General features: G+C 38.3%; 1 protein-coding gene across 1 annotated transcript in view; it reads right to left on the reverse strand.

The window, feature by feature from the left end:
• Positions 1 to 677: 677 nt before the first annotated feature.
• The window catches only part of LOC104163328 (adenylate cyclase type 1-like), a gene marked incomplete at its 5' end in the record, with an annotated part of 28,466 nt that continues 5,162 nt past the window's right edge, over positions 678 to 23,981 (reverse strand). Inside the window, 8 exons of the mRNA XM_009702306.1 lie at positions 678 to 845; positions 1,231 to 1,377; positions 2,542 to 2,658; positions 12,195 to 12,321; positions 12,967 to 13,223; positions 16,111 to 16,200; positions 20,125 to 20,209; positions 23,488 to 23,585. Of these exons, the coding sequence (XP_009700608.1) occupies positions 678 to 845; positions 1,231 to 1,377; positions 2,542 to 2,658; positions 12,195 to 12,321; positions 12,967 to 13,223; positions 16,111 to 16,200; positions 20,125 to 20,209; positions 23,488 to 23,585 (1,089 nt within the window). The remainder of the gene's footprint in view (positions 846 to 1,230; positions 1,378 to 2,541; positions 2,659 to 12,194; positions 12,322 to 12,966; positions 13,224 to 16,110; positions 16,201 to 20,124; positions 20,210 to 23,487; positions 23,586 to 23,981) is intronic.

Below are 23,981 nucleotides of genomic sequence, written 5' to 3' on the forward strand. Positions count from 1 at the left end.
AATTATTACTGTGCGTAGTACTCTTTATACAATATATTCAGTATACTGTCCACAGGGTTTTCTGTTTTTCCAAATGCTACATGCAAATCTAGGAAACCTCTGTCCCAAGATGCAAACTTAAGGTGAGAAACACACTCAGGAGTAGTAATGGGGACACAGAAGAACTGTGCTGCAGAACTAGTGGCTCTGAAATTACTTTTTTTATTACTGAGTAATTAAACAGGTAAAAAGAATGCTAGCAGTAGAGACAAAGAAGAGCTGATTTGGAGGGACCGGGGTAAAATGCAGCAATGTACCTAGCACTAAGTTCCTGTCCATGATGGGGGTTGGGAGAGACTGTTTGTTTTGACTGTATATTCAATATTCAGATTTCAACATAAAAAAAAAAAATCACATTTTTATATTCTTGTGTTAGTTTTGCAGCAATTCATTACACCTAGAGTGTCCTCTTCCCTGCATCTTACAAGGTCATCTAAGACACCAGGTTTAAAACTCTATCACTCTGACTTAGGAGCTCTATACACCAATTTGAAGAGAATCCAGAGCTGCAGACAGTGAAATCCCAAATGAGGCCATGTAGGCAACTGCTAGGATAGCAATTTTTCTTTTCAGGCTACAGTTGTTCTTTGAATTTTAGATTTAAACTGTTGGAAAGAAGTAATATAAGTTAGCTTTAATCACATAGAGTGAGTTAGTTGTGTTTTTGATGTTCCTCCGCAAATGACCGTCATGTAAAATCTTCTTACCTTAGTTCCTGAAGTAGGTACTAGTCCCACAGCTGCCATATATGTACTTCCAATTGTCTTGATCTTTTCTATGTCCTTATAATATTCTTTGTCCATAAGCTTTGTTTAAAACATAAAACTGTTAAATATTACATAATATTTTAGACAAACAACCACAGTTATCAGATAATATGTGCAAGTTGATTAAACCATATTATTTTTGGTAAGTTGAGGCTTGCCCACCTTGAGGTCATTGAAAAAACTACCGTTAACTAGCATTTTAATACTCTTCCTATATTAGAGGAATTTGAGGTCGGACTCATGTGCCTAAAAGTACAAACCGGGCACTTTGGAGAAGCCCAGTGGACACCAACAATTAAATAAGAAATTTACCATACTGGTTTATTATGCAGGTCAAGATAATGCTAAGTAGCTACAGATAATCTCTGTCGATAGTAATTTGGTAGAACTGATATGGTCAAAAGACAAAGTGTTTAGACCTTACCTCATCAAAATCAGCAATAATTTCATTTAACAGGCGTAAACATTCGACTCCCATATTATTGCCGTCCAATTCGATGTAGAAATCATTGAAATTTGGGATGGAAGCAAACATCACTCCCACTTGTGAATATGACTGGTAATAAAGGTCCTGCAGTTGATGAGCAGATATAGTTTTTATTTTAAAAGATTATTCTAAACCAGGCATCATTATTATGATATCTATTCTACTGCTAAGCAATAGCTAGGACAAAAGCCATTATTTTTGGTAGAGAGAAAGCCAGCCTTATTAAAAAAATGTTGGAAGATCTCTCCACTCAAAAATGCAAAAGAAAATTAACACCTAAGGTATTAAACCCATTTAAAACAACTTAGTCTTTTTTTCTGTCTAGACATGGAAGCAGTGAGTAAAAATTTTGTAATAAGTCTTAACTGTTGTAGAGTTTTTGTTGTATAAGAAATATAATTGCATTTCCCCAATTTTGTTTTATAACTAAAATAGAGGATGGAACAATTTGCAGCACAAATTGAAAAATTTGCGAAAACTGAATTCTGCAGCACAAAACCAGCCTCGCTCCTTCATGTCTTTCCCTGAGTTGCAGAGTCCAGTATTCAACGTTAACGATATAATGCTGTTCTGCATGGTAAGGTTTCTGCTTAAGAATTTAGGGGGCTCACAGAAAGTAAAACCATTCCTCTGTGGCTCAAATACATTGATCCATACTCTCAAGAGCAGTATCATGGCCATTACAGCTACTCCAGTGCTGCAGGTATTGCAGCTGCACTGGAAGGACTCTGGTAAGGGCCTCCTGAACCAATTTATTTAATCACTGCAGCCTTTGATGTTAAAAGTTACTGTGTCTTCCTTGGGTGTGTACAATTCTCTGTTTTTAACTTTAAATGGATGGGTTTGGTAATGGCAGCATATTTCTAGAACTAGAGTGGTTCATATGGAAGTGTCAGGCAGTTCACCATTCAGAACCATGAGCTCATGAAATGCTGTGATAAATCCCAATATTCTAAATTGACGGAAAACACATTAGTGATTTGTGTGCAGACCCTTGGCTGCATTGACATTGAATGACACAACATTCCCTTATCCTGCTTTTTATTAAAATTCTTCAGAGAAGGAGGAAGAAGAAATAATCCCAATCTAATTCTTGAACACAAGTTTTTACAAAACTATTACTTTTAACATGAATGAAATTTCCAAAGTCAAAGCCTTTCTTGAAAACATACAGTTGAAAGGTGACCCAAGCTACACAGGGTCACACCCATACAACATCACCATGTATTTAAATTTATCTTGGTTTACCATATTTCTTGGATTAGACATAAGAAAGTGCTGTGCAACATGTGCTGGCAACAGGTTGAAGAGAATTCTTTTATTATCCAGCTTGACTCTCTCCATATCATCTCTCTCTTCTTCTGCCTGTGGGGATAGAGGAAAAGAAAAACCTTTCCAAAAAGCAAAAAATTAGCTGAAGCCATCAAATAGCTTCTATTAATTCATCCTTTGAAATTGAACTGAGCAAAATAACGCCTGCAAAGTAGAGTGGGAATGGTTCCATGCTTTTACATCGGGGCAAAATCCCTTGAAGTCCTTAGTAATTCAAGCTAAAGTCTCTGGGCTGATGACCACTTTCAGGGCTAAAGGTATTGGTGTCTTCTGTAGTTCTCTGTGCCCTTGATATTTTCACAGAGCAAAAAACTAGAATAATCCCAGTTAAGGCACATTGGCCTTGGAGGCCAATTACTTCCCAGGTAGGCGGAGGCAGTGACAGCAGTATTTGATTGACCTTTCAAAAAAGAGAAGCCTGGAGAATCACCAATATTTAAAGCGAACCTATGTCATTTTGCAGTAAAATGGAAATAGATGTGGTAAGACAGTAACTTCAACTGAGAAAAAGATTTTAAAATTGAACATCCTTAAGAATGATATGCAGTTTAAAAAAATATTTTAATATAAAAAACAATTAGCATTTCTAAAGGTGATTTTAATTACTCTGGTATTTGTCATGAAAACATACACCGTTCCTGTGCACAGAAAATTCCGTGCACAACAGAAATACTAGCATTCATGTGAATGACAGCATTTAGAAAGTACCTAGGAGTTAACATAGCTGAAGTCCTTAACTCAAGGTCCTCGAATCCTATTGCAAGTGTCTTGACTCACAGGAGTTAGTGGGAGTCACACATTAGGAAACAATTCTAAAAATCAGATTCCGTATTGGAAAAATACTGAATATCTAGGGATCTCATTTAGGACTCCTAGGTTTGCAAATTCCAGCCTAGTCCTTAGTAGACTCTTCTGCAAAATTACTTCTCTGGAATTTGCTCCTTGCTGTTAGAGTGACTTTTGGCCCCATATTCTCATTTCAATTAGAAAACATTTGATCAGTACCATGTAATTCATCTCATCGAAATCACAGCTTATTCTTTGCTCTTCGGTCACACTCACACAACTGTAACCCAGATCTTTTGCCGTGATCCCAATATGATTTTGTTTATCTAGTTGCAGTCAGCAGAAGACTGGAAGGCCAAATTCTCAGGCATTGTTGAGAAACTACAATCACATAAAGCACTGAAGAATCTGCTCTAATATTTGTTGTTGTCCCTTTTATATCTAGAATTTACTATCCTGATCTATTACAAAGTCCATATGCTTTTCTGACTATCCATTCCTGTCTAAGTAGGAGAAAACCAGTCACCTCTTGCCTTCGTATAGTCTTACTGTATTCTTTTCATGTGATTTTTTTTTTCAGGAAACTAATTTTTGCTTTCCATGACAAAACTTAGGGAACAACCTTCTTATTCAAATCACACAGTTTGCTTTGCCTTGCATTTTACTTCTGTATTCTTAAATTTCTTTACAAGTAGAAAGAATGCTGAAAGAGAACTGGTTTTATAAACCTAACTTCTTCAAGAATAATTCCCTTTTGAAATAAATTCTCAGCTCCTCCTCTAATTTGTGTAATAAGAATCAGAATTTATTCCAGAGGTGAAATATCAGTGAACATTAAATAGCAGCTAAGCTCTGCAAGAAATACACCTGAAATTTTTATTCTAAGCAAGTGTCTATTTCCTGGTTGTGAGCTGTTTTCCTGACACTTTTTTTGCTCTTTAAATTTCATATGCTGTTTTCTTAAAATATCCTTCCCCTATTTTGGTGGCATAACTCTGTCTCTGACTTATTGTTGTCTATAAACATGTGTAATGGCCTCTTGCACTTTGTCTGACTGTTGGAATTTAAGTGTTCTCATAGTAAAAACAAAAAGCTTGTTCCAACTGAAAATCCAAACCAAGCTTACAACTCCATTTTTGCATCATACTGGAATATGGGAAATTTTACTCTGACGACAGTAGAGATATTTGCAAACCGAATTCATGCTCTGAATAAAAAAAAATGTTTTGGGTTGCTTATCCATTCCTCTATTTTTTGAACAAGAACTTTTTTATTGCTTTCTTCCTAGGAATGTTTAAGGTTCTCGGTTAAGCTACCAATACAATATGGGGCAGAACATAGAATCATAGATTCATAGAATCATTATGGTTGGAAGAGACCTCAAAGATCATCAAGTCCAACCGTATACCTGATGCCACCATGTCCACTAAACCATGTCTTGAAGTGCCACATCTAAACGTTTTTTGAACACCTCCAGGGACGATGACTCCACCACCTCCCTGGGGAGCCCGTTCCAATGCCTAACAACTCTAACAGTGAAGAAGTTCTTTCTAATGTCGAGCCTGAATCTCCCCTGGCGCAACTTGAGACCATTTCCTCTCGTCCTATCGCTAATTACCGGGGAGAAGAGCCCAGCCCCCGCCTCACTACAACCTCCTTTCAGGTCGTTGTAGAGGGCGATCAGGTCTCCCCTCAGCCTCCTCTTCTCCAGACTAAACAACCCCAGCTCCCTCAGCCGCTCCTCATAAGGCTTTTTCTCCAGGCCCTTCACCAGCTTTGTTGCTCTTCTCTGAACACGCTCCAGTAGCTCAATGTCCTTCTTGTAGTGAGGGGCCCAAAACTGAACACAGTATTCAAGGTGCGGCCTCACCAGCGCTAAAGGACAGCAGACTAAAGGACAATACACCTTTGGGCCAGGGCATAGAGACTTCTGGACAAGTCAAAGTAACCAAGCAGGGGTAGGTAAGTGGAGTAATCAGTTTGACACATTGCATGGATAGTGATGTTGCTCAGTCACTGGCAGCTGCTGTTCATTTCTGATCTGGAAATGTGTGATCAGGTTCCTGCACCTTGCCCAGTCATGGATCGAAGTGTTCATTTTGGAAGACATGCCTGAGAAGGTGCTTCAGCAATATCAATTGTTTCCTACCGTTGTGTGTGATTCACAACAAAGGTTTCAGAGCAAGCCACAGCACAAGGACAAAGCTGCCAGCACTGAAGCAGACCCTTGTGACCTTGGTCATGTTGCTGGACTTCTGTTCAGCATTTGATGCACAGAAATAAAAGACAATTCTAATATACCAACATAAAATAAATGTGAAAGCACACTCTAGCCTGTTGGTTTTCTGCTTATTTCCTCCTGATAGAACTTTAAGGCATGTGATGGCTTTTCTGTCTCACTTCAGTATGGTCAGGAAACTACTGGGAGAGAGATGCCAGTGACACGACTGCGTGTGTGCAGGTACGGGTGTGACAATATTCACAATGATGGGACCATAGCCATGACTAAGAGGTTGAGAACTGAGCTCTTGAGTGATGAGCTAGTGGCTCAAACCAAACCACCGAAGTCATGACTGAAGGGGTGGCAAAATCCTCTAAGAGCAGGGAAGGGCATCAAGGATGTCACCATTGCTAAGACACACCGTAGAATGCTACATTTCCAGCACACCTAGCAAACATCTCTTCCCCTCTTTGGATGCAAAACTGTTAACTACAATTTTGACTCTGAGAAGGTTCAGTTGCCAGAAATGAGATGAAAGCTACCAAGGGCATGGAAAGCCCTTGAATAATGCCATGGTGGGTAATGGTAGCAAACTCGAAATAGAGACAGATTATGCAAACAGCAGAACGTGGGGAATGTAGGTCAAGTGCTTGTAGCTGTTTGTGCCCTGGCCTATTTCAGGTCAGGCTTTTCCTAGCCAGTTCTGTCATTCAGGGAGACATTTGCACTGGCAATACCTATGTGGGGCAATGCAGTGCCATGAAGAATAAGCTGTGTTAGCTCTGCCTGACCTTGCCCCAGACCTAGATGCAGAACATTCATGGAATTAGCATTGCACTTCTTCTGAGCTACTTCATCATGTTGAAAAGTAAGGTATATTGGCTTAGACCATACACTAGGTTAATACTGCTCTATTGTTGCTGGTACCCTAGCCCAAGTCTCTGCACGGACTGCACTTACACCATCCAGACATATCAAATGTCTAACATCCTATCTTTATTAAAGTGATCTGCTAGGAACCTGAACTGAAGTGTACCTTCTCAGCTACTACTGCCTAGAGTTTGAGTATCCATCCTCTCTCCCTGCACTGCCTAAGACAGAGTTCTCTCAGGAGCTGCCTGGGGAAGATCTCCTTGTGTCTCTTGCAAGGGAAGAAAAGGAGTGAAGGTGAGGTAAAAAAAGACTTGGTCATGTTCAGTAGTGAGGACTCTTAAAACTAACCCATCACATGGCTCTATGGGGAGGAAAGTAAACCAATTATTGATATTTTCTGGACCTTTTTCCAGCTTCTTGCTTTCTGCCCTTCAGGGGAATACAATGAAAACTGTCTTTCCTCTTTGTGACTCACAAACTCCTACTGCCTACTCTTTGAGCAGCTGAGACAAAAGGATGTGTAGGCATCAATCCTTCCCAGGCAAAACAGACACTGAGAAGGGAGAAGGAATACTTGGGCCTGGAGAAAGAAGATTAAAATAGCACGGATCAGAGGTATTTACATTCCTGGTGGAAATATTACCTAGACAGCTAAACAGCATCCAGGCTTTTGTCTGTTTGCCCCTATTCCTATTGGTTAATTAAGAAAAGCTGCCAGCATGATGTTTATGCAATAGTCACTGGCTCAAAAAACAAGGCAGATTATTGTGAAAATAAACAAGAAAGAAAATACATAGGTATGAGCAACATCATTTTTCACATTCTGCTTTTTACTTGTACCTGTTTGGTATTCATGAAAAGTGATTGCATTTTACAAAGTTACACAGCATCCCACAGGTTTTACAATGCTGGTAACTGGTTACACACCCTCTGTTCAGGAAGTGATCTGAGCGGTTGTATCACCTGAGTTATCAAGGTGACTGTTTAGTAAGCATAAAAATGCTGTAGCAATGTCACTGACTGAAGAGTTATCACAGGAAAATCCATTGTTTCAAGATACAGCTAAAAAGATGCTGCAGAAACATCACTTTTGGTACCTGAAGGTGGCACTAAAACCCCGGGGAAGAGCCCCATCTCACTGCTGCTGTAGGGCCAGGGTTTTAGGGAGTGCAAGCACACCCGGCAAGTCTTGCTTGCAGACTGTAAAATACATATTTCTTACAAGTGTCTCGGCTTAGAAAAGACAGTTGAATGATATTCTAATATTCGCTAAAGAATGCAACAATCAGTCACATCATTGCATTATTATTTTCCTCCCCTGACAAATCCTGAGTGAGGGAGCAACTCCTTTTTTTTTTTGGTAGTTTAAGCTTCTTCATAAATTTATTGCTTGCATTTGTTTGTCCATTCTTTTTTTTCCAGTTTCATTGAATAATTTGCATAAGCAAAAGTGATTATGAGTCACAAATAAGTGAAATGCTGCTATATTTGCTATTCACAGTTATTGTCATATGAGGCACACTGAGTTACTCAACAACGTTATATAGAAAAAGAAATTCACCTCCCACTGTTTAAAAAAAACAAACCAAACCAAACCAAAACCCCAAAAAACCCCAACTGGTGTTTTCTGGAAATCCTGTGATATTCAGAAAGGTTACATTTGGCACAGAAAAAAAACGAGGAAAATCAACAAGAACCTGTAACACCATTGATGTGTGAACAGTAAGTACAAATATAAATGTTTTAACAACTTATCATCAATCAGAAAAATGTATTTTTTCCACAATGTACATAAATCATACTGCATTATCTTGGTTTTGGTTACATAACCTAGATGCACAGAAATTAGATTAACATTTCTTGAAACTGTATCATTTTTCTAAATCAGTGTTTCTTGTTTGAAATCTGCTTTTCCTCAAAATACATTTTTTTCCTGATCTGGCAGACAAAAATCTATGGAAATGGGTTTTCTTCAGACCTTAGCATAGACTACTGAGCGTCTCTCTATATATTCTTATTAATAATGGTATCAATTGCAGGATACTTTCAGTGTTTAAAATGTCATTTAGTTAGTACTAGGCTGTTTGTTGTTCATGATGAAGTAAATGAAAATATCTATGAAATCCTTTTTATTGCAGCTTATGCCACAAATGGTTTTATTCATCTGAGAACATTCTTACAGGATTAGTCTGTCCTGATTTTGGCTGGGATAGAATTAATTTTCTTCCTATTAGCTGGTACAGTGCTGTGATTTGGATTTAGGATGAGAATGATGTTGATACCACACTGATGTTGTAGTTGTTGCTCAGTAGTGCTTACTCCAAGTCAAGGACTTTGCAGTTCCCCATGTTCTGCCAGTGAGGAGGTGCACAAGGAGCTGGGAGGGAGCACGGCCAGGACTGCTGACCCCAACCAGCCAAAGGGATATTCCACACCGTAGAACGGCATGCCCAGTATAGAAACTGGGGGAGTTGGCGAGGAGGGGCTGATCACTGCTTGGGGACGGACTGGGCATCGGTCAGCAGGTGGTGAGCAATTGCATTGTGTATCACTTGTCTGTCTTGGGTTTTCTTTTTCTTTCTTTTTGTTATGTGCCTTTTCATCATTATTATTAATATTATTATATTACTCTATTTTATTTCAATTATTAAACTATTCTTATCTCAACCCATGGGTTTCACCTTTTTTTGATCCTCCTCCCCATCCCACCGGGGGGGCGAGGAGTGAGCAAGTGGCTGCATGGTACTTAGTTGCTGGCTGGGGGTAAACCATGACATAGCCGCATAATAAACCTTACTAAAAGGATGCAAACAAAGTGCTTACAGCTTCCAGAATAGCCCTTGAATCTGAAATTCTCCCAGTTGTAAGCCGGTAACTGAGAAGCTTCCTAAAAATACGTGTTGTACCATTTGGGAAAACCTTTAACATAGCAGTGGCTGGCTACTGGGTCGTTCACGCAATTCAGTGTTTGCACAAAGAACCAGCATGCTCACTTTGTAAAACAGAAGAAAATCTCCATGGTCCCTGTGCACTAAGTCAATGGTCTTTCTAAAACTTCTGACACCAAGAATGTAACCAGGATAAGCCAACATGGTTGAAGGGTGAGTAGTACTGTGGCTGTAGAGAAACATGACCAAAAAGGTTGTGTAACCATATACAGGGCTCCTGCAGTCCAGCAGCTAGAGAAAACTGTCACTCAGGAAGGGGTTTTTTACCCTTGTCTCCTCTTAAAGATTGTTAAATTAGTAGCTTGGAGTTTGCTAACTATTCAAAGGCACTTTTAACATATAGGTATTTCCAATCAACAGTTGTCCCAGAGCTTTTAATACTCAGATTTTTACTATGCCAAAGAGTCTAATAAGTACAAAGATAAAGGGTTTTTTTGCTTATCCATTCGTATAGATAAGCACCATAAGCACTTCTGTAACATCCATATCGACGGTACTCCTGCATGTTATGTTAATTAGCCCTTGTATTCAATATCATTTACAACCAGTACAAAAAGTGGAAATCAGGACAACATTCCTTACATGTTTTCCACTGTTATTTATTGTACAGGGAATAGATCTTCCATGTGGAACTGAGAAGAACAAGGGAATATGCCCAGATCATCAAAGACGCCAAGCATCTACCCAGCATACTCATTTCAAAGAATGGTTGTTATGTTGATCCGATTTCCGCATTTTCTACCTACACTGATTTTTTTTTTTTCCTTTCTGATTATTATCATGCAAATCTCACAGACAAGACAGTACCACATAAGTACCTGATTTGCAATTGAGAAGATCTGAAAATGGTATTGGATCTTCTCAAATGAAAAGCACTTTTTGAAATGGTACCTGAAGATGCCACTGGACATTACTGAAATTTGATAGGCATCAATATGTCTTAACTCCCCTTATTGTCTTTCGGAGTAAGTGCACAATGGTTTTAACAATAGTGGTAGATGACTATTGTATTATTTCTGTAAAACCTGGCCCCAAGAAAACAGAAGTAGTTTATACTTCTTCCTTTACTATTGTCCAGGTCTGGTCTTTCAGCAGGCAAGCATCCCATTAGTTTCCTGTACTTGAATTTTTAAAACTAATTGATTGCTAATAAAAAGCCAACTTAAAACTAAGAACCTTTAAGCAGTACATTCCTTAGGAATGCAAAATTCACCATGCAAGTCACAGTAGCTGTAATGGCAAAAAGCATTTAAGTTGCTGGAACTCACCCTTGACCTGTTGAAAGCAAAACAGGATAGCAAAACACTATCTTCCTGCTTGCTACTCTATTTCATGGCCAGGAAAAACACACAGAAGGCCTCATATTCACGGATCATATGGCACTCACATACCTCCACCATGTGCCAACCTATGTAAAGATAGCTGCTATACAGCTAGTCACGTGCTGCTCTGAGTTTCAAAGTCAGGGGATTTTTTTTTTTCCACCTGAAAACTATATTTGGCACTACAACAAGCAGAAACTATTACCAGTTTGTCCAAAACAAACTTCTGAGGCTGACAGGCACAGCACCTATCAATACTGAGGGTTATAGAACAAAAATTAAATGATCATGCATTGTTGACTCAGTTAAACAGCACAGAGTCCACAGAAATTATAGAACAAGGTAAACTTAAATCATAAAGCAGGTGAACACGGTCTTGGACATCAAGACAAGCAAAAAATCCCAACAGACCTTAACTGCTAGGTAGAAAAACTTTAAGAGTAGAAGATAATAGAGCTACGTCATTCCCAAATTCTCCATTCCAAGTAACACAGTAGAGCCAGATGTGTTTAACCCATGTGTGCCAGTCTTGATCTTACACATAAAAGCAAGCACTATAATGATTTATACAGTCCTCTTAACAACATAGTTAACAGGGTGTAGGTGAGAACAGGATGTGATCTCTGTGAACCACAAGAGTGAAAAAGTGTAAGATTTATCATAAAGGCAACTTCCAAATTCCAGCAAAACAAACTTTCATCTTCTTCAACTTTCTCCTTCCCTCAGGGTGAAACACTTTGGAGATGGGAATAGGACTGCTGAGAGGCATGACAGGAGGGAGACATTTCCTGATGGCCCTGCTTACTGCTAATATAGTTTCTACAGGTTTCTCTGTGATTATGATAAGAAATATATTTTCAAAAAAAAGTCCATGCACTCAGTATCTAAATAAATTTCTGATCTTCCTTTGGGGAAGAGTTCCATAGTTTCATGGCATGATACGGGTGTAAGTATTTCCTTTTATCAGTTTTATTTTCTTCTTTTCAGTTTGCCTGAATATCAACTTATTGTCACCTCTTTTTGTATTATAAGATGAAAAAACCCCATGGATTTAATTTCTTTATATCAAGTTTATATTGTTAACAGTCAATTTCCCATGTTTGAAATTCTCTCTATTCATAATCCACCTTAGATATAAATACATTACATCATTAATGATGTACTATTATGGAACAACTACAAACAACAACAAAAAATCACTTCTCCAGAGCAAATGAATTTTGTAGGTCGGTAGAAAGAAAGCTCTAACATTTTTTTCTCTGTAAACCCCAAGAGACATGAAAAATTTTGAAAGTGTCTTAGTTGAACTAATTTGTTCTGAAAGTATTTGCAAGCCAATTCAAAAAGTCAGACATCATTCAAAAAGTCAGACATCATTTTGTGTGCACGGTTACTAGAAAGAGAAGTCCTACGACTTACCTGCACAGCCCAGAGGTAGTCCAGACGCAGCTTCAAGTCCACCTGCCTGGAATGCAGTGCCAAAGCGCAAGAAAATAGCAATATGGCTAGTATTGGTTCATAGCCACGCATATAAAAGGAGCCACCCCTTAAAAATAAAAGGAAAGTAAACGCATTATTCCAGGTTTTCTAATACCTAACACTGCATATTTTGTAATACTATATCTTTAGTTTAGAACATGTGTGTACCCCCTAAATCACTAGCCTTTTCTGAAGAGTCTCCTACGGGCAGGGAGATGACTGACAGTAAATCTGATCACTGCATCACACCAACATTCAACTTCTTGACGGTTTTATAATGCTATACATCATTGTAATGTGTGTGCATGCTTTTAAATAGGAAATATAAAACAACTCAAAAGCTCAAAAGCTTAAATGACATTGGAATTGACTGAGGGTTGCTGAAATATGGAAACGAAGTTTTAACCATGTTTTTCTATTTCATATTATAATTAGACTGCAGTATGTTCAGTTGAGGTATGTTAACATAAAATTACAGAAAAATGGGGAAACAGTTGCTAGTTCCCAAAAGCTGATCTCCTGTTGATGGATATTACTAGATCCTGCAATTGCTGGGGAGAGGATGGCTTAAGTATTTCTTATGTTCTACTGGCTATTTTTTATATATATATATACATTACAGAGCTCTTAGAGGACAATTCACAGAATAGTAGTCAATGTCATGACTATCTATACAGAAACACCTATTACTTTAACTTTGCGAGATACCTACCCCACTGCTTTTCTGTAACCACTGAGTTCCAGAATAACTATGTACAAAATTGTAACAAAAAGCAGGAGAATCATTTTTGGCAAGGAAGATACACGTAGAAATATTGCCAAGGTGAGAGTCCCCACTACACAGGAAAGGAAAGCGTAGTGGGCTGTGTCACATGGAAGTTCATTCATCGTTTTATTTGTTCCACCAGGAGAAATGATAACTATTGAACTGCTGGAATTGGTATTCCAAACCCAAGGCATACAACCAACCTAGAAAAGACAGGAGAGGTGAGAAGGGGAGAAAGTTAAATATGACATGAACAGAAATGCAGCGGCTATGGGGACTGACTCTAGTTCCTCCTTTCTAATTAGGAAAATATGGCCATGGAGTTCCTATCCAGCTCACCGCTCTAATAAAATCTCTATCCTTTTCCTGTAACACTTTACTCAGTTTTAGGTGGCAGACACTCTTTGTTCATTAGATGCTAGTAAGGCCAACACTTAAAGTCTGGGCTTAGTTGAATAGTTTCCCTCTCAGTGCTCAAAGACAAGAGATTCTCAAGCCAACATATTCCTGCAAAATTAAGGAACTTCAGTAAACATTTTATGTGGCCGTGCAGGTGAGAAATGTTCTTGCACAGACCACAGAAAGAAATGTGTTTGTTTTATTGGTTATGTAAATTGTATCAATTTCAATTAATCAGATATAAAAGAAAACATTTTTTAATCTTTGACTGAAAAGCTAAACATCAATAACAACTTTTCTCCACCTCAGAGCTACTTCTGCTATCACATATGACTTAAATACAAGGCCTCATCTTCAATTATCCCTGCCATTTCAGTTATCCAAGGAGTTCCATTTCCTTCCCAGACTGGGAAATAAAAAAATGTTTTAGTGCATTTCTTATGGGAAATTTAAGGAAATTTAACTTGCTTTTTCCAAAGGCAATGTCATATACGCGTCTCAGAGCTATTACCCAAGGAAGAAAGGAATTTCTGGCAAATAGTGCAAGTCCCTAGAGCTCCAGTTTTAATTGCACTCCAACCTTCACCCCTTATGAAGGCAGGGGATAACAGTTAGCATAAACGGGGAGAGTGGGATGGTAGTGTGAAATTGATTTTAACAGGCACCATCACATAAGCCCTGCCCTGTACTTAAGCTTCTCTTTTGAAGTGTGTTATTAGACCTTTTTATCTCATCCTAACCACTGATAATGAAATTTTATAGCATGCTGTAAAATAACTGACAACCTGAAAGGTGATTAAGCAATATATTTTACAGGGGGTTGTAGTAATTTAAAAAGATGAGACATAACAGATAAAATGTGAGTTAAACTCATAATGGCTAACATTATGAAATGAGAGACAGTGAAGTGAAAAATCCTTTTAATGTGATTTTGTTCAATATCCTCAAAAATGCGGTTCATACTAAACTCATCCAAAAACATAGGCATGCATGAAAGCTTCATAAATGATGTGCAATCCATCCAGGAAAACACCATCTGCTATACAACTAAGAGTGAAACCTCGACACCTAGCTCCTCTGCTAGCTGAGAATTCTAGAGGCATTACTTTGCAGGAACTAGTAATTTCTACTGATTAAACATTTCTCCTAAGCATTTCAATGGTTACAGGCTCTTTTTGCTTCAATAAAGTTATATCTCTGACCTATTCTAAGTTGTAACTGAATGCTCACTGCCTAGTTGGAGGCCAGAACTTCTGAATTCTAATTGACCTTCTTCCATGGGTGTTCAACATTGCCTTAGGCCTTATGGTGTCCGTTTCTCATTTTCACCATTTTTAAGTGGCAACAATGGTGCTTGTTTCATTTGGTCAAAGTGTCAGATCTATAGGGGCTGATCCACAAAGGTTCCAGCTCTCATAATATTAATCTCAAACCCGAAGTCAGATACACAGGACTAGCTGAGATGCTAGGCAGCCTGGAGACACTGCACATCTCTACGCATTTTGGGCTTATACACACATTAAGAACCACATATATATCTGTGTGCTGTTAGGACTGTGTGCTACTCACACAGCTGATGTTCAGGGATTCCCAGAAATGTCTGAACATCAGTAATTCCTGGTACATCTCAGGACATTGGAATTCACAGACCCATTCAGTTCATGGGGAACAGCTTGGTAGATGTTGTCAGGGCAGGTCCAGGGATGAGTGAATACTTAAAATACAAAAGAAGAGGCTTGGCATCTCAGCTAGCACTGCGAATTGCTCATGAAATCATTGTCTTCCCGTTGGTCAGAACACATTGCCTAAATCCCGCAGAGAGGCATGATTTGAGACATCTGCCTCCTCAGCATTTCCAATTGTGTTTAGTGTGCTATTTTTGTGGGGATTCTTTCCTTTGGGTACTCTGACATGTTTAATTCATTAGCATTAGCAGCCAAAATGCTGAAATTGAGTGCTAGGAATTTGACAAGGCAACTAAATGCCAAGTACTTAGGAGGTGGAAGTTGAAATCCCATTTGACATTCAAGTCCACCATGTTGAACTAGCTGCTAATCTACAGTAAAAGAAGCTCAGTTTTCAGAAGTATTGAGCAAGTTCACTTCATACAAGAGAAGCTTCCTAGACATTAGATGTGAATTAGATATAAGTAGCACAGTGTAAGCATCTCATCTCATTACACAATACTGTCCATATTTTAAGATTTTGTTATCTTTTCTGATCTGCCCAGACTAAAAATATCCCTCTGTTATTACACAGAAATATGTTCTATACGTTGCCACATAGAAATAAGTAATGTTTGACGCCATGCCTTGTCTGTCACAAAATTGTAGCCATTGAACTAGTAAGCAAGTTGAACATTTAAAAATAGTTTTCCCGTAAAGTACATGACATCAGCAGACTATGTGATTCTAAGGTTTAATATAAAAATTTCTATAGGTGTTGACTAGGTATTATCTGTGTAATCTGCTAATAGCTTTGTCATTCCTAATTCAACACTCTTGCTCAGGGCAGTGAAAGTTCAAATTATAGCAAAAGGCTTTAATTTTGAAGAAACATGCTCTGCAAGTATGAATAATAAAAAGAGTAGGAATTCACCAGATGAGAATATGGTATGTGTTTATGGGATCCATACCAGGTTGTTCTTTAAACAGCATGCTAAATTAAGCAATACTTGATTTAAATACTCACCACACATCCTTGAGCCACGGAGTATATTAAGATCACAATAAAAATACACAAAATGGTACGAATTTGTATTGTCAGGCACCCTGGAAAACACTAAGGAAGAAAAAAAAAAGATTTATAGATAAAGACTTAAAAACATTTTTTTAAATGGGCGTTGTTATTTTTTAGTAGTCTATAAAAAGAAGTGAATAAGGGATATGGAAATTTTGCCTGCACTGCAAATTATGAAACAAGCATGCAGTTATTATTGTGTACATGTGTTTTAATGGTAATTGCATTTTTGGAGGAAATAAATGTGAAATTATTATTACTATACATTGTATCACACTATCATCAAAAGTCTTTGAAAGGTTAGTAGGATGTCTCTCATAACGCAAATAATAAATTAGGATGGCATTTGATTTTATTCTCATGAGGAAAATACCCAAAGCATCTTTTGCCTTGCAAATTATCAGCCACAAGTTATGATCCAAGAGAACATGCTATGGTAGTATAGAATTTTGGAGTGGTATTTGTGTCTTCTGCAATAATAGCCACATTAAATGCCAGGGTAGTTTTAATTATCAGGACTGATTAAAAATATTGAATTTGTCAGAGCAGAAAGAGAACAAAAATGACTAGTGGAATGGAGTCTTGTGAATCTCTTGCTCATCTCCATTTTTACCCTGATTGTATCATGGTGGTATGTGAAGTGCGTGCAGCTGTGAGCATATATGAGGCCAGTGACAGAAGGTAAGAAAGGAAGGATAAGTCTGTCAGGCTCTAGTAGTTATGCTTCTTCCAGTCATACTGATCTACTCTGTTTTAAGGGAAAGCTGCTTTCCTTCTTTTCCACTTGCATTTACAATGTTTGGGGCATCTGTTATCTACTGGATCCATGATACATCTTTCAGACTACAGGACTTCTTCCAGTGACTTCAAGGGGCAAGAATCAACTCCAGGAAACAATCAGATTTAAAGTGGGAACAATCCTGTGTCCCTTAAAAGGAAGGGGTTCAGACTTATCAAGGCTGGATTTGACTTAAGATCAAATGGAGCAAGCAAACACCTAATTTTTGGATGAAAGTCACCAGTCCTGAAGAAAAGGTCTTCACTTCATGGGTATCATCAACATCAAAAGCATAACTTCCAGCAGGCAGCAAAGTACCCATACAGAAGGGCTTCTGTGGCCTTGGCACAACACAAATCATGTATTGAAACTCCTCCCCTGTATGTGTGACCACGAATTAAAAGTTTGAGATAGTTATACGTGAATCAACTTCATCTGGGCTGTGAAACATGAGAATACAGCAATTACAGAAAAAAGAAAACAACACGTGTGATCTGCAAATATATTCTGGCTTCAGTATGGATTAAGTCCATGTAAATGTCAGTGGGGAACAACCAATGTAATATCAATAGTAGATTTATATTACAGACCTGAGTTAATTGGCTATACCAGAAACCAGTTTAACTGTTCGTTAGCATCAGTAAAATATATTGGGATACCCGAGGTATATCACCTTTCATAAAACAGTGAGCATATTTTAGAACAAAACCCCTGAATCTTAAGAATCTCAGACTGAAAAGCTGTTTCCCAAGTGAGGGGATATAGCAGTGTCCAAAATTACACTATGAAAAAAGAGAGAGACTATTTCTGCATTTATTCATCACTATCATAAAGTTCAGGTTGGAAGGGACATCAAGGGGCCCAACAGTAGGGTCTGTCTTGACCTCTTGGACCATTTTTTCAGTGCTGGTCAGTCCCCAGCCTGTGTCATTGAAGGGGGTGATTCCTTCTCAGGGCCTGGACTTTGCATTATCCATGCTGTATGTCATAAGATTCCTGTTGGCTTATTCTGCCAACCTGCCTAGGTCCCCCTCAACGGTCACTCTACCAGTGTGTTGGCCATTCTCCCAAAATTGGAGTCCCCTGAAAAACTGACATGAGTATACTCCATGTCCTTCTCCAGGTCATTGTTAAAAATGTGTAACAGGACAGGTCCCAGGATAAACTCTTGTGGTGCCCCACTTATCACTGGCTTCCAGGTAGAGGACAACCATAAACTGATATGCTCTGAATGTGATCATCCAGACGGTTTTTTACGCATCAAGTTGTCCACCCAGCTAGACCAAAACCCTATACACACATGAGGTGGAACATGTGTGTTTTTATCCCTATAAATAAAATACAAAATAATAATTTTGTTTGAAGGAAATATATATATATATATCCCATTAATTCAGTCTGCAGCCAAATAAGTTATCTACTGCTTGTTAAAGACAGAATCCCCATAGTTTGAAGGTAATGCTGCATAGTGACAAAGCAAAACGCAGAGTCAAAGACAATGTGTCCTGACAGACTGCAAAGACATTTTATTTTTGCTGTGTGGTACGTATATGTTCTAAATGTTGACATGCTAGGCTATTGGGTTAGAAAGGCAAATAAACCTTTAAAAGGTAAGGTATGAGGCATGTCTGAATTAAAACTCTGAGTGACACTTAAAAGATTTATTCTTCTGACTTTTGGTCATTCTAAGATTGCATCTGCTCTTTTATGATAGTATAACATTTTGGGCTTAATTTTCTTTGTTTTCTTTTCTTTGTGGAATTTTTATTGACTAAATAAGTACTGTCAGATCCCCAAAACGCTAGGCAACTGATACAGTAAAACATTATTATAGTGGGTTTATGAGTGAGGTATTTGATGCTAAAGTATGAAGAAGTTGAGTCACTTCTCCAGTGTAAAATAGCAAATAAGTGCCAGAAGACTGATTAAAATAGGGGAGTGACCAGTTTGCAATTCTATATTCATTATGCATAGCATATTCATTGTCTTTTATTTACTATGTAAGACAAATTTTCCCCACAAAATTTCAAACTGTAATATTCTGAGGTTTTATATTTCTTTATTTTTCTAATGCTGGATTTGATCCTGTAAGGTGCTGAATCTCTAGAGGAACCTGGAACAAATTCAAATGCTGTTGACTGCCAAAACAGCTGGAACAAACCTTAAGTTTCCAGTAGCCCCAGGGAAATGGCATAAAGAGGAGCAATTTCCTACAAACTTCACCTGTGTTTCTACCATCCATAGACAAGACAACAGATGATAAACTACTGTGCCTTTATGAAACAAAAGAGGTCATCAAAACTACTCCCAGATAACTGTGCAAGTTTATAAAGATCTGCTCTGTACCAGATACTCTGCTAATATTCTATTCATGTTTCCATGAAAACAATTACTTTCCTCCTTCCAAAGGGCATTTTTTTCTTAATTAAAAATTAGTATGTGATAATCAGTAAAGTTGATTAACTGAGTAGGTGTTTCCTCCTGATATTTGTCTTGACATTGGACTAAATTTAGATTAAGCCGCTACAGATTTTTTTCATCAGAAAATTAGTCGGTTGATGTTTTATTTTGATCTGGCAGACCTACTTCTCTCCGACAACAACCAAATGTCCATCTGCATCATTAGTGTTGTGAAAATGTAATGCAGGAGAATTAATCATTACTAAAGGTTTTGAAAAGGCCAAGGCTTGTGTGTGCAAAACATTGTGCTTTACCATGAAAACAGCTGCTGCTTTGGCAGGAAAAGTTTTGAAAACAGAGGGGAAGTTAGCAGGACTTTACACCCAGATACCAGTCGGAATGGAAGGGAGAACTAGTGTACTCTGTAGTCAGAAAGGAGAAAAAGTCAGGTTAAAGCAGCTGTTTATCTGAACACTGGAATGATTCAGTAGCTAGGACTAGGTATTCAGGGAAGACGTAGCAAAAAAAGACAAAAAGCATAGCGTTAATGGCACTGAATGCTACACTGCTGTAATGATTACTCATGCAAAAAAAAAATAGTCTACTTTCAGGTGACCCATCTTTGGTTTTGAAGTGCCTAATATGTTACTTAGCAATGAACTTGAAAAGCATATAGATTTGAGACTCTGTGAATCCGTGAAGCATGCGCTGATGGCTTCATATTCCAAAGGACAAACAAAGCATAGTGACCAAAAGGCAGAATAGTCATAAAATCTTACATCACTTACTTGTACTCGTGTGACATGTAAGTACATAATACAAGCCACTAGGAAGCATATGCAGAACACCAGGAGAACAAGAACTACGGTACTCCTAGAATCAAAACACAATAGAAGTAAAGCAATGCAACTCAGTAGCAGATAAGAACAAACAGTACAGAGGTCCTTCTGAAATGGTATTTTGGATGAATGGTGGAGGATTTCCCCCTCACCCTTGCTGTAATACCAACTGTCACAGAGGAACTTTCACAGTGAAATGCACTGCTCGCAAGAATGAGAAATCAGTAAATGCTCTTGTATACAGTGCCCACTCTGACCTCAGCAAGGAGATCAAAGCACCTCAAAAATTCAACTGTATGGTGTGTCAGGAGAGATGCTTTCTAATTGTAGACTAACACAGAATATTCAGCAAGATGACTCTTGTAAGTGGAGTGTGTAACCCAATTACTTGGCCTTGGCAACTGTGTAACAGCAGATGCTTTTCCCTTCTAATCTCTCCTTCTCAAAGATTCAGAAATCAGAGGTCAGTCAACTCAGTCACTTAACAAGTCAAATAAAATCAGATCAGACTACGATCTCTTCTTCTAATGAAACAGAACAATTCTCTCCTTTTGAGTCTTCCTCAACAGTTAGAAAAAACTCAGGTTTCACAAAGATGCTGTAATAATTATTTTAATCATCTTCCCTCTTCTGATCTTTCAAAATAGGCTTGTTCTTCATGAGAAGAGGGGTGCAGACCAAGCACTTCCCTCTTCCAGAAAACCTGTGTTATTGGAGCAGTTATGGATGTGAGCAAGCTGGCAAAAATTAGTCCAGAGTGCTGGTGCTTTGATTTATGCCCCAAGCCAGCCATGGAACCAGGTCTGTTTGACAGAAGCATAACATGATCTTCACACCTTCTTTTCTAATCTTGTGAGAACAACCCAGCCAGTCCAGAAGATGTGAGCCATGGCTGCAGACATACATGTATCTGTGCCCTTGACCATCACTGCGGAAAGATTGTTTATACACGGTTTCTAACAGTAGAAGAGTGCAGTTCTGCTGCTGTAGGATTTCTCATTATTTGGCTTTGATTTCAAATTGATGTAATAATTCTCACCAATACACAAACAGGGAAAATTCTGTGGTGTAGTATGTATATCCAGAATGGGGAGGTGACTCTAGATGCTGTCAGTGTGGATTCTGAATACAAGTATTGACAGACAGCAGGCTCTCCTCTGCTTTTAGAGAACTGGCTTGTATTCAGGATGGTAGTATGCTAGAAGAAAATGCAGGGGACATGATTGCAACAGCGTCTTTTAAGGCAGCAACAGCCCACAACTAACACTAGTGCTGAGTGGGACCCTGACAGAGCCTTGGGTTGGCACCAGTAACAAAGGGCTCCATTGTTTTTTAAAAATAAACCCCACATAAGACATCAGAATGGTTCATCATCGGGGCTTTTGGTAGCTACGCTGCATGTGTGCCTCCATAATTGGACAGCTTAGGTTGACAGAACATAGCCTTACTTTCACCAATTCCATCTGGGGATATGAAATATGTCTTTAGCTGAGAAGCTGTTTTGCTCAGATGATCATAGGAATTGTGAGAATGTCAAGCCCATTGCTTTCTGTGTATTTATGCAGCAACTGGCTTTCTTACAACATTTTCACGTCTCTAGATCTTGAACCTCCTCCTTGGAATACTGTGATACATGTCAAACACTATTACTATCACTTCTCCCATTATAGTAACACATTACACTTCTTGTCTTGGCTTTTGCATTCTCTTGTCGTACTTATAACTACTTTGGCAATCTAAAGAGCAACTTAAAGCTCCAAGTTCTGTGGAGAGGGAAAATTTTCCAATAGTTCCAAAGTTTTAGTCTAGCGAGGGAAGAGCCCGAGAAGACCAATGATTCGGCTGTATGAAGCCACCACCAACAGACACCAGAAGAGAGAACCTAAGACCATTCAGTAGATAGCTTTTCTAACTAACCCAGTGATGAACCATTCCATCTTCATGGCCTTCAGTGGTCAGGTTCTGTTGGAGCTTGTGTGTCTGTCAGAGCAGAGCTTAAACTGAATCTCTGTCCAGCTGTTTTTTAAGTGATAGTACTTTTTGGAAAGGTTACCAACTACCATACCCTATCATTCTTGGAAATCCATTCTAGTTTAAACTACACTTCTAGTCTCTGTCTCTCCTTGTTCTAAATTGCCATGTACTGCAGCTGGGCTTTACTTCAGAAGTACATGAAAGAGTTCTTAACTATGCTCCAATTAGTCAGCAGAAGTCATTAGTCTGGAAATTACATTATTTTTGTAAGTGACTTTGAATTCTTCAGATGAAATGTATTATATAACAAATGATGATGATGATTATTATTATTATTAAAGTACAAAAGGTGTTTCCCAAACTTTCAATTAGAACTAATAGAATATAGGAGTAAGTATTATTCAGACTGAGGATTTGTCAATAGAAAAGACCAGAATTTAAAATGGTATTTTCAAAAGCATTATCCTGTGGTCATTTGTATTCCCACTGAAATCCTAATAATTAGTAAAAGTGAGTGAAGTTTATTTTGAATGTTTTGATATTCTTACTTGAAAAAGCTTATTACTAATATTTTTTATACCTTGGACACAATTGTATCTACTTAATATAACCCCTAGATTTGAAAGTGAAGTCTAATTATTTTTCTATTTAGTAAGAATTCACATAGAATTGACAAAATATGAAGTAATCACTGAACTATATCACTCAACAATAGGCATCAGACACCCCCCAAATACATCATGAGTAATTGGTTGTGTCTGCTTTAGCACAGCCAAGGTCTGACTGCATCTTATGTGGGAACGAGCAAACTATGCACTAGGCAGTTTGTGTAGAGATAGCATTGATACCAAAAACCTCAATGCAGGCTATAAATTTGGGTTGAAAAGCTGAATGAATACTTCAGTACTTAGTTCCCATGAAGCTCTGTATAGTTTTATCTGTGTTGCTATCAATACCTGAAGTACCTCGTCCAAAGCCAGCACAAATACATTTAGACAAGCTTTAGCAACACCTTTGTAGTGCAGAAATGCTTTAAATAAGTTTAGCAGATTTCAGTGTTTTTGCCTTCTAAGTGCATCCTTCTACCAAAAAGAAAAAAAAAAAAAAAAGAGAGAGAACAAGGAAGAATTCTTTTAAATAAGACAGCAAAATGTGGCTCCTTTGGACAAATGGAAGAGATAACAGTTAGACTGAGCGTACACCAACAGAGAATCTCCTGTTTGAGAAGACACCGACCTCGGTGCTAACTCCCATTCCAAAAACATTAATGTTTTGACCTCTGCAGGATGTTTGAAGATGTCCCACTCTGAATTATAACGGCAAAAGACAGAAACTTACTGTGGTATTATTAGAAGGTAGACAAGGCCAAATAAGGCAGCTAGAATTAGTGAGAGAACTACAGCACTGGTGAAGTACTCATCCTGAAGCTGGTGGTACTGTTAAAGAAAGGAAGAAATAAAGACAGTGAGCATTTTATACACCCCCAGCCACCCATGCTTGTCCATTCTCAATAAGGAAGAACTATAACCTAAAATAAAACAAGCCCCTACCCATTTTAAAAACATACAAATAATCATTGCTTAATTCACATGAAGAAGAAAAAAAAAAAAAAGATGAGGAAGTCTACACAACATCTTCCTTGACAGCCTTCTGTTTCAGCTGCTCCTGTTGGCTAGCAGTTTAGTTTTCACCCTGCAACTAGTCAAATAGGCTAAGACACAAGTTTATCTTTTGGAGCACAAAGAATTCGGCCATTTTGAACCAGAAGGAGGTGGCGCTCCCTCCTCTTCACTTACTCATCACCAAAAAAAAGGTCAGAATCCCCTTGGTGC

This window comes from Cariama cristata, unplaced genomic scaffold (genome assembly GCF_000690535.1).
Source record: "Cariama cristata isolate BGI_N322 unplaced genomic scaffold, ASM69053v1 scaffold15636, whole genome shotgun sequence".
Taxonomy (NCBI): Eukaryota; Metazoa; Chordata; class Aves; order Cariamiformes; family Cariamidae; genus Cariama; species Cariama cristata.